General features: G+C 44.2%; 1 protein-coding gene across 2 annotated transcripts in view; it reads right to left on the bottom strand.

Moving 5' to 3' along the window:
• The window catches only part of LOC120944188 (aspartyl aminopeptidase), a 67,566-nt gene extending 55,072 nt beyond the window's left edge, over nucleotides 1-12,494 (bottom strand). The window contains exon 1 of one of the 2 annotated variants that reach the window (XM_040358132.1): nucleotides 12,336-12,494. In XM_040358132.1, the coding sequence (XP_040214066.1) occupies nucleotides 12,336-12,413 (78 nt within the window). In that variant the 5' untranslated portion in view covers nucleotides 12,414-12,494. Of the gene's footprint in view, nucleotides 30-12,335 lie in introns of those variants that run through there. The other variant, XM_040358133.1, reaches the window with a different exon arrangement.
• Between the last annotated feature and the right edge of the window lie 5,220 nt (nucleotides 12,495-17,714).

Below are 17,714 nucleotides of genomic sequence, written 5' to 3'. Positions count from 1 at the left end.
GTCTCTGCTCAGCAGGATTCATTGTCTGTGCTGCTACCACTGACATCCTGATATGGTGGGGACCTCTGGGGGATGGGAGGTGACATTGCACCACTCTACTAAACCGAAAGCGAGTGTTTCCCTGCAATTGTGTTCATGGATAATGACAACCGGGGAAGACTGTTTATAGAAGTGCTTGTCATGGAGTTATTATACAAGTACAGTGACTCTGGTCATTTACATGATTATAGGGGCCTTATATGTGGCCCTGGACATCACCAAAGGGCCACACAGGGGCCAGGATTCAGAGAGATTGTCGTATCTTTAGAGCGGTGTAGCGCATCTGATATGCGCTACGCCGACGTAACATAGAGAGGCTCGTACTGTATTCACAAACCACTTGCTCCCTTTCTTACTCCGGCGTAACGTAAAATGGCCGGCGTAAGCCCACCTAATTCAAAGTAGGAAGGCCGTGGGCGTGTTGTATTTAAATTAACGGTGACCCCATGTAAATGCATGGCCGAACGAACGGCGCATGCGCGCGCATGCTCAGAATCACGTCGCAAATACTCCCTAAGATACGTCGGCTCAATGCCTACGACGTGAACATAACCTACGCCCAGCCCCATTCACGTACGACTTACGCAAACAACGTAAAATACGACGCTGTTCCCGCGCCCATACCTTAACATGACTTACCCCTGCTTTTTGAGGGGTAAACTTACGCCAGACGTACGCCTTATGTAAACGTCGTAGCTTAATACGACGGGCCCAAGTACGTTTGCATTTTCGAAGCGTAAATCTACGGAAGCGCCCCCTGCGGCCAGCGTAAATATGCACCCAAGATACGACGGCATAGTAGACTTACGTCGGTCGTATCTTGGCCAAATTCAGGCGTATCTGATTTCCAGAATACGCGGAAAGATACGACGGCGCACATTTGGACTTACGATGGCGTATCTGGAGATACGCCGTTGTAAGTCCTTTCTGAATCCCGGCCATAATATTCATGGAATGTAATGTTATAGACAACTGTCAGAGACTGCAGTCTCTGACCATCTCTTGTATCATGTCTGCAGTCTCTGACCATCTCTTGTATCATGTCTGCAGTCTCTGACCATCTCTTGTATCATGTCTGCAGTCTCTGACCATCTCCTGTACCATGTCTGCAGTCTCTGCCCATCTTCTGTATCATGTCTGCAGTCTCTGACCATCTACTGTATTATGTCTGCAGTCTCTGACCATCTCCTGTATCATGTCCGCCTTCTCTGACCATCTCCTGTATCATGTCCGCCTTCTCTGACCATCTCCTGAAACATGTCCGCAGTCTCTGACAGTCTTGACGGACACAGCTCTGCCCCCTTCTCTCTCTGCTCACAGGATTTGGTGAACAGCCAATGGCTCTCTCTGTTCTCAGCAAAGCCTGTGAGACCAGAAAGAGAGGGGAGGAGACTTGCAGCAGGGCTCAGCACTGGATTGACTCACGAGTCAGGTAAGTGTTATGGAGGGGGAAAAAAGGGGGGGGAGCACAGTGGAGGGTTTTTTACTAAACCCAGGACTCTGCATTCACTATATCTGCTCTCCCCAGGACTCTGCATTCACTATATCTGCTCTCCCCAGGACCCTGCATTCACTATATCTGGTCTCCCCAGGACCCTGCATCCAATATATATGGTCTCCCCAGGACTCTGCATTCACTATATCTGGTCTCCCCAGGACTCTGCATTCACTATATCTGGTCTCCCCAGGACTCTGCATTCACTATATCTGCTCTCCCCAGGACCCTGCATTCACTATATCTGGTCTCCCCAGGACTCTGCATTCACTATATCTGGTCTCCCCAGGACTCTGCATTCACTATATCTGGTCTCCCCAGGACCCTGCATCCAATATATATGGTCTCCCCAGGACTCTGCATTCACTATATCTGGTCTCCCCAGGACTCTGCATTCACTATATCTGCTCTCCCCAGGACCCTGCATTCACTATATCTGGTCTCCCCAGGACCCTGCATTCACTATATCTGGTCTCCCCAGGACCCTGCATTCACTATATCTGGTCTCCCCAGGACTCTGCATTCATTATATCTGGTCTCCCCAGGACCCTGCATTCACTATATCTGGTCTCCCCAGGACTCTGCATTCACTATATCTGGTCTCCCCAGGACCCTGCAGTCACTATATCTGGTCTCCCCAGGACCCTGCATTCACTATATCTGGTCTCCCCAGGACTCTGCATTCACTATATCTGGTCTCCCCAGGACCCTGTATTCACTATATCTGGTCTCCCACAGTACACAGAACATGGAAATGTAATTATTTTAGTAAATATAAACTGCTAAATACCTTTTCTCATCAGCAGTGTAGAGCAGTCTTGTGACTTCTATCAGTATCTGGTTAAAGCTTGTAGGAGGAGTTTTCATTCTCCTCTGACTGTCCTATGAGGCTGCATGACCCCTGACCCTCTGTGCTGATTGGCCCTGTGCTGATCACATGCACCCTCCCAAGAAAAAAACTTTCTAGCAATACACACCAAACTGAGCATGTGCAGAATGCTCTGTGCTATAAGCAGATGGATTGGGGAGTGTAAAAGAAGGGGCAGATCAGAGAAGACAGGATCAAACAGCCTTTTTTACACAATACAGAGAATTAACCCCTTAGGTTCCACAGTGAGTATAACAAGCATGCTTTACTGCATATACAGACTGATTTTACTGTTGTGGGTTTAGTAGCACTGTAATGCAGAGAATGCATTAAAGGGAAATTTCAGTCTTTTTTTCATTTTTCCATCTATTAAATCTTCTGCTCTTGTTGTTTTAACTTTGGATAGTAAAACATTTTTTTTTTCTGCCAGTAAAATTCCTTATACAGCCCACTTCCTGTTTTCTGTCTGGTAAAAAGCCTAGGCTTATGACATCATGCACAGCTCTCTCTCTCTCTCTCTCTCTCATGAGAGTTTGTCAGGAAGAGGGGGGGGGGGGTGAGTCATAAGAGGGACAATGAGAGCTGCAGGACTGGAGGCGTGCCTCTGTATATCTGTGTAAATCCAGGAAGTGGACAGGCAGCAGCTTCAGTTAAAATGGATGCAGCCAGACTCAGTGGAGGGAGATTTTTGCAGCATATTTGGCAAGTACCGAATCACAGTATAAATAAAATAATGTACACGGTGGGTGGAGGGAAGCCTCAGAATGGCAAACACCTCCAGCTCTGCAGCTCTCATTGGCCCTCTTATGACTCAACCCCCTCCCTCTAACAAGAATGAGAGAGAGCTGTGCATGATGTCATAAGCCTAGGCCAATGACCAGACAGGAAACAGGAAGTGGGCTGTATAAGGGATTTACTGGCAGAAAATAAAATCTTTTACTCTCCAAAGTTAAACAACAACAACAAGGGCAGAAGATTTAACCACTTGCTTACTGGGTACATATACCCCCTTGCTGCCCAGGCGAAATTTCAGCTTTCGGCACTGTCACGCTTTAACTGACAATTGCGCGGTCGTGCAACGTGGCTCCCAAACAAAATTGATGTCATTTTTTCCCCACAAATAGAGCTTTCCTTTGGTGGTATTTGATCACCTCTGCGGTTTTTATTTTTTGCGCTATAAACAAAAATAGAGCGACCATTTAAAAAAAAATGCAATATTTTAAACTTTTTGCTATAATAAATATCTCATAAAAAAAAAAAAAAAAACTATTTTGTTTTTTCAGTTTAGTCCGATACGTATTCTTCTGCTTATTTTTGGTAAAAAAATCGCATTAAGCGTATAGTAATTGGTTTGCGCAAACGTTATAACAGGGATAGAATTATTACTTTTTTTTCTTTTTTTTTTACTAGTAATGGCGGCGATCTGCGATTTTTGTCAGGACTGCGATATTACGGCGGACACATCGGACACTTTTGACACATTTTTGTGACCATTCACATTTATACAGTGAACAGTGCTATACAAATGTACTAATTACTGTATAAATGTGACTGTCAGGGAGGGGGTTAACAATAGGGGGCGAGGAAGGGGTTAAATGTGTTCCCTGGGAGTGATTCTTACTGTGGGGGGAGGGGACTGACTGGGGGAGGTGACCGATCTGTGTCCCTATGTACAAGGGACACACCATCGGTCTCCTCTCTCCCTGACGAGACGTGGATCTCTGTGTTTACACACAGAGATCCACGTCCCTGTGACTGCCGATCGCGGGTGCTCGACGGACAATATCCCTGTATTTATCACCATCCATCTTTCCCTCAACTCTGACCAGTTTCCCAGTCCCGCCTGCTGAAAAACATCCCCACAGCATGATGCTGCCACCACCATGTTTCACAGTGGGGATGGTGTTCTTTGGCTGATGTGATGTGTTGGGTTTGCGCCAGACATGGCCTTTTCTTTGATGGCCAAAAAGTTCAATTTTAGTCTCATCAGACCAGAGCCCCTTCCTCCATACATTTTGGGAGTCTCCCACGTGCCTTTTCACAAACTGAAACCATGCCATTTTGTTTTTTGCTGAAAGTAATGTCTTTCTTCTGGCCACTCTGCCATAAAGCCCAACTCTTTGGGCCGTACGGCTTATTGCCGTCCTATGTACAGGTACTCCAGTCTCTGATGTGGAACTCTGCAGCTCCTCTAGGGTTACCTTAGGTCTCTGTGCTCCTCTCTGATTAATGCCCTCCTTGCCCGGTCCGTGAGTTTTGGTGTGCGGCCGTCTCTTGGCAGGTTTGCTGTTGTGCCATGTTCTTTTCATTTGGTTATAATAGATTTGATGGTCCTCCTAGTCCCCTGCAAGCCTGAGGTAATGGCACAGTGCCCTCTTTAGGCCAGTGGAAATACTGCAGCACTGCAATGGCCTACAAGCTGGTCAGAAGCATGTCAACTGCAGGTCAATGAATTCTGAATGATCTCAGAAGCATCTCAAACTGATGCCATCTATACAAGCCCAAAGTCCATCTGCATAAGTGGTCCCTAAACTGCGACCGGGGGCAGATGCAGCACTTTGCTTGTTTTTACCGGCCCTTGAGGCACTAGTTCATTCACTGATACCAATATTGGGGCATGGTTCCCCACTGACAACAACGAAGGGACACAAATCCTCCCAGTGACACCAATGAAGGGGCACAATTCCTCCCAATGACGGGGCACAATTTCTTCCAATGACACAAATGTTGGGACACAATTCCTCCCAATGACACCAATGATGGGGCACAATTTCTCCCAACGACACAAACAATGGGGCCCAATGACACCAAAGATAGGGCACTATTCCTTCCACTGACACAAATGATGGTGAACAGTTTCTCCCAACGACACATACAATGGCGCCCAATAACACCAATTTTGGGACACAATTCCTTCCAGTGATGGGGGAACAATTTCTCCCAAAATGGGGCCCAATGACACCAAAGATAGGGCACTATTCCTCCCACTGACACAAATGATGGTGAACAGTTTCTCCCAATGACACATACAATGGCGCCCAATAACACCAATTTTGGGACAAAATTCCTCCCAGTGACGGGGCACAATTTCTCCCAATGACACCAATGTTGGGACACAATTCCTCCCAATGACACCAATAATGGGGCACAGTTTCTCCCAACGACACAAACAATGGGGGCTCAATAACACCAATGTCGCGACACAATTCCCCCCAATGACGGGGCACAATTTCGCCCAACAACACCAACAATGGGGCCCAATGAAACCAATGATGGGGCACAATTCCTCCCACAGACACCAAAGAAGGGGCACTATTACTCCCACTGAAACCAATGATGGGGCACAGTTTCTCCCAACAACACCAACAATGGGGCCCAATGACACCAATGAGGGGGGCACAATTTCTCCCAAAAACATCAACAATGGGGCATTGTTTTTTCCCACTGATGTCGGGACCTTTTCTACTTCCAATGGCCACAGTCTGGCCCTCCTAGAGCCTGAAAGTAACTGACCCTTTGTTTAGAAAGTTTGGAGACCCCTGGTCTACATAGTCCTTTAATAAGTTCCTGAAGTACCCAAGTGTCCAACTTGCACATAACATAATGACATACTGTAGTGTAGCCTCATATAAGCTCAGTTGCCCAAGTACAGTTTATCTTCTCATTTTTAGTTCTGTTCAGATAACGTTGATAAAATGTGCCCCAAGCAGCGGTAAGTGTGTTGCGCGGCATCTCCATGCCAAGTTTGTCTCTCCTCGCCCATCAATCACAATAACCCCGCCCTGATACAGGCAAATAAGCTTTGTCTCTGTAATCTACTATATAACCTTATCTGACCCACCACCCTAGGGAGCCCCCCTCCCCCTCCTCTGTGCTGTAGGATACGGCGCTCAGCCAATGAATAAATGTTCCTTGTCCATATTTTATTATCCTTTCCATCCTCTAGCCCAGCGCGCCGCGACTTACGTAACGCTCTTCACTCTCACCATAGTAAGTCCTTATTTGCACTCCATGTTGACCTACATACAGAATTTCAGATAGCACTGCGCAAGTTCAGTCTGGTGCAGCTATACCGCCATTTCCCATCACACATTCGCATCGCAGGCGGCATGTCTGACGGCCATTACCGTTATACCGCTTGACACTAATCTCTTCTGAAAGTAAAGCACTGTCATAACAATTAATATTTCCTTACTTGTAGTTCCCAACCAATTCTGTCGTTAATCCTAAAAGTGGAACCGGATCGGTTTAATCATGGAAACTTCAAGCGGAGGTTAGGATTTGTGGTTGCAAGAATAAAAGAAGAGAGCTTACCGTTATGATATTGGATACTGTTAAACAGAAGGCTAATTATTTTATGTTGGACCATTTAAAGGAACTGTCCTCTAATTTCTGTTGTTAACTGAGATTTTATCTTAAAGCGGTAGTTCGCAAAAAAAATTTTAAGATTAGATGCATGCTCATTTTGTGAAGGGGAATCGGCTAGTTGTTTTAAAAACGAAGCAGTACTTACCGTTTTAGAGAGCGATCTTCTCCGCCGCTTCCGGGTATGGTCTTCGGGACTGGGCGTTCCTATTTGATTGACAGGCTTCCGACGGTCGCATCTATCGCGTCACGAGTAGCCGAAAGAAGCCGAACGTCGGTGCGACTCTATACGGCGCCTGCGCACCGACGTTCGGCTACGTTCGGAAAATCGTGACGCGATAGATGCGACCGTCGGAAGCCTGTCAATCAAGAAGGAACGCCCAGACCTGAAGACCATACCCGGAAGCGGCAGAGAAGATCGCTCTCTAAAACGGTAAGTACTGCTTCGATTTTAAAACAACTAGCCGATTCCCCTTCACAAAATGAGCATCAATCTAATCTTAAATTTTTTTTTTGCGGTTGAACCTCCACTTTAAGCTTAGTCAACCTTTGTCAACGTAGCTCTAATAACTTGACAAAGGTTTTTTTGGCTAAGCCATAGATAAATTCAATTCATGTCCATCACTGACTAGTTTTTGTTTTTGAGATATTAGCACCAATAGGCATGCTTCCATTACATGAGCATGCATGTGTACACACTCATCAGACAGTTTAGCTATTGGATAAGAGGCTCCCGCCAGGATCAGGTAGCAATCATCAACTTCCATGGGTTCATAAAATCTCACGGCTTCAGTATAGCTTGGGTCACTTCACCATGTAATATTGGACAAAGATTTGGAATGCTGTTTATTGGCTAACTGAACACATTTAAGGTAATGATTTTCTCAATACTCCACTTAAGAAATAAGTATTTTTGATAGCTTGCTTAAAGCGGAGTTCCACCTAAAAATTGAACTTCCGCTTAACCCACTCCTCGCCCCCTTACATGCCACATTTGGCATGTCATTTTTTGGGGGGGGTAGTGGGGGCTTCAGGAGAAGGGGACTTCGTGTCCCACTTCACCCTCACGCCGAGGAGCTGGTAAGGCGATTAGCTTAATCGCCTTATTGCAGCCCCTCCCTGTAGGCGAGCGCCTGTCCAATCGAACGGCGCCGTGCCGCTCGCGCATGCGCAGTGGGTGCCCGGCCGTGAAGCCGAAAGCTGTCACTGCCGGTTGCCCACACTAGGCATGAAGACGCCGGCCGGCGAGGGGGGGCGAGGAGCGGAGCCCCGGCCGGCTTGTCGCTGGAGCCCCGGCCGGCTTGTCGCTGGAGCCGTGGAGCAGGTAAGTGTCTGTTTATTAAAAGCCAGCAGCTACACTTTTTGTAGCTGCTGACTTTTAATAAACTTAAAAAAAGGCTTTAACTACCCTTTACAAAAAAAATATTAATGTGGATGACCAAGTAAATATATCTTTGAGGGAGCAGCGATGGGACCATGGCAGGTAGGTGTCCAAGTATTCTCAAAAGCTTGCATTAAAAATATATTTAAGGCCTTGTACACACGATAGGTTAACCAGAGGACAACGGTCTGAAGGACCGTTTTCATCGGTCAAAACCGATCGTGTGTGGGCCCCATAGGTTATTTAACCTTAGGTTAAAAAAAAGCCAACTTGCTTTAAAATTAACCTATGGATTCCTAACCGATAGGTCAAAACCGATCGTTAGTAGGCACGACCATCGGTTAAAAATCCACGCATGCTCAGAATCAAGTCGACGCATACTTGGAAGCATTGAACTTCGTTTTTTTCAGCGCGTCACCGTGTTCTGACACGATCGGTTATTTAACCTATGGTGTGTGGGCGTGACGGATAATCAGTCAGCTTCATCAGTTAACCTATGACAACGGTCCTTCAGACCGTTGTCCTCTGGTTAACCTATCGTGTGTACGAGGCTTTAATGACCCATATAAGGTGTCTTCATTAGGTATAATGAAAAGGACACCATGTTTGTTAAAAAAAAAAATGAGTATTTTTTATAGCTTGCACTGAAATATATTTAAATGAACAATAAGAAGTATCTTCATTGGGTACAATGGTGACACTGTGCCAAAATAAACTGATTATTCTCAAAAGCTGACACTAAAATATATTCAGTTGACTAATACAAGGTATCTTTATCGGGTACAAGGATGAGCCCATGGCTGAAAAAAAGAGAATCGAGTATTCTCAAAGGCTTGCACTAAAATATACTCAGTTGACTAATACAAGGTATCTTTATCAGGCACAAGGATAAGCCCATTGCTGAAAAAAAGAGAATCGAGTATTCTCAAAGGCTTGCACTAAAATATACTCAGTTGACTAATACAAGGCCTAATACATGCCTGAAAAAAAAGAGAACACAGTATTGTCGAAAGCTTGCTATTCAGCTGGACAATATGAAGTATCTTCACTGAGTATGATGGTGGCAGCATGCCTGACAAAGAGAACTAAATATTCTTGAAAATTTGCATTTAAATGGATAATTTGATGTATCTTCATCAGGTATAATGATAACATTATGCCAAAAAAAAAATGAATATTCTCAAAAGCTTGCTCTAAAATATACTCAGTTGACTAATACAAGTTATTTTTTATCAGGTGTAATGATGACTCCATGCTCCATAAGTATTCTCAAAAGCTTGCACTACAGTGTATTCAAATGGCCAATACAAATGATCTTCATGTGACATATTGATAAGACGATGCCTAACAAAACTGATCCTACGTAAAAGTTGGCACTAATGTATATTCAATTGACTAATAAAATGTCTCTTCATTGGGTATAATGATGACCCCCATGCCTGCCAAAGACAACAGAGAATTCTCTGAATCTCGTACTGAAATGTATTCAAAATAATAGACTAATATAAGGTATTTTGATTGGGAATAATTATGACCCCCATGCCTAACGGGGAGAACTGAGTATCTTTGAAAACTGGAAATAAAATATATTCAATTGACTAATACAAAAGTATCTTTGTTGGGTATAATGATGATCCAATGCCTGACAAAGAGAACAGAGTATTCTTCAAAGCTGGCACTAAAACATATTCAATTGACAAATGCAATGTTCTTTTAAGGGGTATAATGATGACCCCATGCCTAACAAAGCGAAATGAGTAATACTGAAATCTGACACTAAAATATAATTAATTGGCTAATGCAAAGTTTCTTTATTGGGTATGATGGCTCCACGAACTGAGTATTCTCGAAATCTGGCTCTAAAATATATTCAATTGACTAATAAAGCGTATCGACATTGGGTATAACGATGACCCCCATGGCTGACAAGAGGAACTGAGTGTTCTCGAAAGCTGGCACTAAAATATTGTTCAACTGATGAATACAAGGTATCTGTGTTGGGTATGATGTTGACCCAATGCCTGACAACAGAGCATTCTCAAAAGCTGGCACTAAAATCTATTAATTTGACTAAAAAAAGGTATCTTTATGGGGTATAATGATGACCCTATGCCTAACAGAAAGAACTGAGTATTTTTAAAATCTGGCACTAAAATATATTCATTTGACTAATACAAGGTATCTTTGCTGGGTATAATGATGACCCTATGCTTGACAAAGAAAACAGAGTATTTTCAAAATCTGGAATTAAAAGTCATTCATTTGACTAATACAAGTTATCTTTGTTGGGTATAATGACGATAACTCAATGCCTGACTAAGAGAACACAGTATTTTCGAAGGCTTGCACCAAAATGCTCAATTGACTATCTTTATTGGGTAAAATGATGGCCCCATGCCTGAGTATTCTCAAAAGCTGGCACTGAAATATGTTAAATTGAACAAATACAAGGTATCTTCATTGGATATAGTGATGTCTCTATGCTTTTTTTTTTTTTAAATCTTTTATTTAGTCAAAGGGCAAGGTCCGAGGACACACAACAATGTAAATTCAAGTATCTGTTCTGGGTATAATGATGCCACCATGCCCAACAAGCAAAAATAGAGAATTCTTGACACTTGCACTAAAATGTATTTTAATAACACATCTACGTTACCTTCATCTGGCATAATGATGGCCCCCATGCCTAACAAGGGAACTGAGTATTTTCCAAAGCTGGCACTAAAACATATTCAATTGACCAATGTATATAATATCCTTATCGGGTATATTGATGACACCATGCCCAACAACAAAAAAAACAGAGTTCTTGGAAGCTTGTAATAAATGTATTCCAAGACCACCTCTTTGTTACCTTCATCTGGCATAATGATGGCCCCCATGCCTAACAAGGGAACTGAGTATTTTCCAAAGCTGGCACTAAAACATATTCAATTGACCAATGCAGTGTATCTCCATTGGATAAAGTGGTGTCTCTATGCCTGACAAAGAGAACAGAGTAGTCTAGAAAGATTGCACAAAAATCTGTTCTGCTGATTAATTCAAGTATCTGTATTGGGAATAATGATGCCACCATGCCCAACAAGGAAAAATAGAGAATTCTTGAAGCTTGCACTAAAATGTATTCTAATGCCACATCTACGTTACCCTTATCTGGCATAATGATGACCCCCATGCCTGACACACAGCACTTGCACTAAATATATAATATCCTTATCGGGTATATTGATGACACCATGCCCAACAACAAAAAAAACAGAGTTCTTGGAAGCTTGTATTAAATGTATTCCAAGACCACATCTTCGTTACCTTCATCTGGCATAATGATGGCCCCCATGCCTAACAAGGGAACTGAGTATTTTCCAAAGCTGGCACTAAAACATATTCGATTGACCAATGCAGTGTATCTCCGTTGGATAAAGTGGTGTCTCTATGCCTGACAAAGAGAACAGAGTAGTCTAGAAAGATTGCACAAAAATCTGTTCTGCTGATTAATTCAAGTATCTGTATTGGGCATAATGATGCCACCATGCCCAACAAGGAAAAATAGAGAGTTCTTGAAGCTTGCACTAAAATGGATTCTAATGCCACATCTACGTTACCTTCATCTGGCATAATGATGACCCCCATGCCTGACACACAGCACTTGCACTAAAATATATAATATCCTTATCGGGTATATTGATGCCACCATGCCCAACAACAAAAAAACTGAGTTCTTGGAAGCTTGTATTAAATGTATTCCAAGACCACATCTTTGTTACCTTCATCTGGCATAATGATGACCCCCATGCCTGACACAGAGCACTTGAACCAAAATATATAATATCCTTATCGGGTATATTGATGACACCATGCCTAACATGAGCATTTTTGGAAACTTGCACTAAATATATATCCAGTTCATCAATAAAATACATTTACTAAATCTTCACTTTCTTGCTATCATAGGGTACCACACACTCCTGATGATAAAACAGACCTGTCATCTCGAAATCTTGCACTACGAGTCTCTTCAGCAATAAAATATATAACTTAATTTCTACTTTAAGATGACTTAATACAAACTTTAAATCTCATGGTTTCTAAGGCATGAATATATCCATCCAGTGTACATTATCAGGTATTAAAGGGATGATCTGCTGGTAGCGTTAGGGCTAGGGGGTCAAGGGCAGATGGAGATTTACCTGGATGTCTGGATAGGCTCCCTCCTCCCAGGTCCTCTTGCCCAGGCGCATCATTTTAAGGTTCCCCCCTGCTGCCATTTCGACTTCTTCGGTGCTGACTGTCTGCCTGGCTGTGCGGAGTGTATACTGCTGAGGTATGTGCGTGTCACTGTGTGTGCATGCATGCATGTGTAAATGTGTGCTCCACGCAGAGGCGGGGGCTGTACACACAGAGAGAGAGAAAAGGGGGGGCCCCAGCAAGGATTAGTGAGGTGCGGCCAGGGACAAATGAGAACACGCTGAGGCAAGCAGTACCGGGCAAACTGTTAACCTAATCATAAAGGTACAGAGAGGCACCCGGGGCGAGTATGTATAGAGGATCAGGAGAGGATATACCCAACTGTCACAGCTCAAAAGTCAATCAGATTCACCTAGAAGGGCAACATATGTCATGGCACCAGGTGCACCACAAGTACCCATCCCATCACACCACCTGGGCTTCAAAAACGCACATTCACGTAGGGTGCAAATCGGCGGACGAGTACATTGTTAAAAAAAAATTAAATAAAAAAAAACAAAAGCAGATTCAATTTATTTTGGTTTTGCACAAATTAAAGGGGTTGTAAACCTTTACAAATACCCAATGACTAGCCAAACAGAGAGGAAGCAACCATCCTTCATAAGTTGTACCTGTTTATTGCACCCACCTCTCCTCCTACAGCCCTTCAAAGTGCAGAATTGACATAGGTAGGGGGTGAGATCTGTGAGATCTGTTTTCACACAGTGCACACCAGTGCTGAGTGTAATCTGAGACCTGAGTGGAGGCAAAGGACACGTCCACCCCTCTACATATAGGGAAACAGCTGAGGCTGTCTAACACATGAATATGCTTTGATCTAAACCACAGGTTTCAAACACAATCCGGCCCTCCAGGTAATTTCATGTGGCCCTCACACCCCCCTCATCTCTGCCCCCACCTGGTCTCAGCAGTCAGCAGCAAAGAGGACAGGACTCCTCCACCAACCATCCTACATAAGTTGTACCTGTTTATTTGCGGCCACCTCTCCTCTACAGCCCTTCAAAGTGCAGAATTGACATATAATTTCTCAGCTTTAGTAGGCATGGGGTGAGATCTGATGTCACACAGTGCACACCACAGTGCTGAGTGTAATCTGAGACCTGAGTGGAGGCAAAGGACACATCCACCCCTCCACCCGGCCATTTTGGGACAAACCATCACCCCCAGCACCAAAGTCAAAAGTCTCGGAGTCACCTGGTTTGACTCCGACATGACAATGGATGCACAAATAAGTTCAGTAGTCAGCGGATCCCACCATCTGCTGCGCGTGGTACGTAGACTCGTTCCCTTCATCCCAAAAAAAGACATAGCAGTCGTGGTGGGAACAATAATTAACTCCAGACTCGACTATGCAAACGCCCTTTACCTCGGACTCCCAAAATACCAAATTGATCGCCTACAAGTCGTCCAGAATACGGCGGCACGACTTGTAACAGGAAAAAAAACATGGGAATCAATCTCTCCGTCCCTAAGGGGCCCTCCACTGGTTGCCCGTGTGTCTCCCAGAAGACAGCGGGGGGGGGCGCTGGACGTGGCGTAGGTCACCACAGTCACTTCGGTGATCTATGCCTGGAAGTGAGCGCAAATACCTGTATTACACATGTATCTGTTCCCCCCTCCCCCTTCAGGAATTCCAAAAAGTGGAAGTTCCATTTTTGAGTGGAACTCCGCTTTAAATGCAAACACAAAATTTAAAGGTATGTTGCATTAAAAGGTCCCTCTGCCCACTCTACGATATTTAAAAAAAAACAAACATATTTTTTTTGCTTTGTTAAATGTCCCCCGTGGCAGTGCCATTTTCTGAAATACCTTGCCTATTATGCCGCGTACACATGACCGTTTTTCATGAAGAGAAAAACGCAATTTTTTCAATTGCTCGTGAAAAACGATCGTGTGTAGGCTCCAGAGCATTTTTCTCGACGCGAAAAATGCCCGTTAAAAATGTAGAACCTGCTCTATTGTTTCTAGTTGTTTTTCACGTCGGCTTGAGAGGAATCACGTCGAGAAAAATATTGATTTTTTTTTCAATGACATGAATAACGATCGTGTGTACGCGGCATTAGCCTTGAAAATGGCCTGAATTTTGTATCAAGATTGGCCCACCATAGACTTCAATAGAAATAAGAAAAAAAACTGCGCCAACAAAAAATTTCTACCAACCAAGGGCTAGATAAAAAATGCAGATGTGAATATAGATTTAAACCACATACATAAAATAAATTGAATTAGATAAATTAAATAAATAATGTCCCAAAAATGTGCTGAATAAATCTCCTTGGTATCCGTAATCAAAACAAACAACACCACAGTGAGCTTGACATCCGTGAAGAGCGCCACCACATGGAAAGCCGCTTACCACATTGACAGGTTAACCACTTCCATACCGGGCACTTATACACCTTCCCGCCCAGACCAATTTTTAGCTTTCAGTGCTGTTGCACTTTGAATGACAATTGCGCGGTCATGCTACCCAAACTAAATTTTTATCATTATGTTCCCACAAATAGAGCTTTCTTTTGGTGGTATTTAATCACCACTGGGATTTTTATTTTCTGCAAAAAAAATAAAAAAATGACCGAAAATTTTGAAAAAAAAAGTTTTTTTTGTTTCTGTTATAAAACATTGTAAATAAGTATGTTTTCTCCTTCACTGATGGGCACTGATGGTACTGCACTGATGGGCACCGATGAGGTGGCACTGATGTGGTGGCATTGATGGGCACTGATGATGGCCACTAATATGCAGCACTGATAGGCGGCACGGATAGGCGGCACGGATGTGCACGGATAGGCGACACGGATGGGCACAGATAGGCAACATGGATGGGCACGGATAGGCAGCATGGATGGGCACAGATAGGCGGCATGGATGGGCACTAATAGGCAGCATGGATGGGCACTGATAGGCGGCATGGATGAGCACTGATAGGCGGCATGGATGGGCACTTATATGTGGCACTAATGTATGTTGTACTAATGGATGTCAATCAGTGCCAAACAATGCCTACCAATCAGTCATCCCTGGTGGTCTAGTGGCATCCCTGGTGGTCCAGTGTGGGCATCCTCGGGGGGGCTGTGCTGATAATCGATCAGCACAAACCCCCCCTATCAGAGGAGCAGCCGATCGGCTCTCCTCTACTTGCGTCTGACAGACGCGAGTGAGGAAAAGCCGATTACCGTCTTTTCCTGTTTACATCGTGATCAGCCGTGATTGGACACGGCTGATCACGTGGTAAAGAGTCTCCGTCGGAGACTCTTTACCTAGATCGGTGTTGTGGGGTATCAGACTGACACCCTGCAACAACGATCGCCGCGATGCGCGTCCCCGGGGGCGCGCAGCGGCTCAATATCCTGAGGACATCATATGACGTCCAGTCAGGATATTGAAACCACTTTGCCGACGTCAATCTGCAATTGGCGGGCGGCAAGTGGTTAAACCAGCAGTGAAAAATGATGTTTCCGTCCACAGGTTAAACACTGGGTTAACAGGAGCCTCAACAGTGTATCCTCCGATCGTAAAAACGCTACACCCTTGTCATACATGTGGTCCGTGGATCATGGATTGAAAAGAGCGGACCATAGCATAATAACGTTTGGGCAAGTTTATTAAAAAAATAGATAATTGTACTTACAAACATAAATTCGTAAAAGCGTATAAAAACAAATGCCGGCCGGCACTATAGGAGCCCTTCCTCCTTCACATTGAGCGCGGTGACGTCACCTTTCCCCCCGTCCCAGACGCGTTTCGTCATACGTTGACGTTTTTAATGGGGATGGGCAGTACACTGACTCACCGCAATATATAGCCAAGCCTCGTTCTGACATGCAAGGAAATGGCAAAGGAAACGCCATATTGACTATGGGGGAAAAAAAACGCCAATCCAGCCCACACTGGCACTGAAAGAGCTCACTAGTATAAGTTAGCTGTGCGCCATTCATCCAAAAAAAAAACATAATATAAATAAGGAATAACAATAACTAAATAAAACGGGCAGATTACTAGCAAAATAATCACCCTCCTGTACCATAGACTTCAATAGGATTCTCTGCTACGTTCGGGGTTGTTGTATTTGAAGTAGAATTCAACTATCTCAGGCAGATTTACTCATCTCTATTACAGATTTATGGGGAAAACAAATACATGTAAAATATGACATATAATCCAAAAATAGCCAATAAAACCTAAGGCAAAATAGCTATTGTCAGATCACGGAACAGATCTCAGTGCAGACGTGACAACTGTTCCACATGGTGGGCCGGACCACATTTGAGTTTAAATATTTGTCTGTCTGGTATTCAGTTTTCTATATGTGAAACAGCGTCATTGTCTGCGCCTGCTGCACAAAATATAGGGTTTGATCTACTAAAGGCAAATAGACGGTGCACTTTGCTCCAGTGCTTAGTAAATGAGGTAAAGCTTCACTTTGCAAAGAATACGTGAAAAAAAATAACAGCATTTTTGCTTGCACATGATTGGATGACGGAAGTCAGCAGAGCTTCTGCTCATTTACTAAGCTCTGGAGCAACTGCACTTGCGGAGTGCACAGTCGATCTTCCTTTAGTAAATCAACCCCATAACGTCTATCATATAACAAGAGTTCTGTAAACAACAAACATATTGGGCCAGATTCACAGAGAGATACGACGGTGTATCTCCTGATACGCCGTCGTATCTCTGACTTACACTGGTCGTATCTATGCGCCTGATTCATAGAATCAGTTACGCATAGATACGGCTAAGATCCGACAGGTGTAATTGTGTTACACCGTCGGATCTTATTTTCAATTTGAAAATGGCGCGGGGGGCGTTCCCGCTGATTTACGCTGAATAATATGTAAATCAGCGAGATACGCGAATTCACGAACGTACGCGGACCCGACGCAGTGTTGTTACGACGTTTCCGTAGCGGTTTTCCCGGCGTATACTTACCCCTGCTTCTATGAGGCGCAGCCAATGTTAAGTATAACCGTCGTTCCCGCGTCGATTTTGAATTTTTTTACGTCGTTTGCGTACGCCGATTCAGAAACCCGCGCGTCGCAAGTTACACTCACGTCGAAACCACTGACATCCTAGTGACGTCAGTGGGAGCAATGCACGCCGGGAAATTTTGCGGACGGCGCATGCTCATTTAAATCGGCGCGGGAACGCGCCTGATTTAAATGGTACACTCCCCCTAGCCGCGGAATTTGAATTCCGCCGGGGGTTTTACGATCCGCCGCAAGTTTGGAGGTAAGTGGTTTGTGAATTACCCACTTGCCTCTCAAACTTGCGGCAGCGTATCTTAAATCAGATAGATCGAGCGGATCTACCTGAATCTAGCC

This window comes from Rana temporaria, chromosome 6 (assembly GCF_905171775.1).
Source record: "Rana temporaria chromosome 6, aRanTem1.1, whole genome shotgun sequence".
In the NCBI taxonomy this organism is placed as follows: Eukaryota; Metazoa; Chordata; class Amphibia; order Anura; family Ranidae; genus Rana; species Rana temporaria.
Note: the sequence above shows the minus strand (reverse complement) of the source record. Positions and strands in the feature narration are given on the sequence as shown.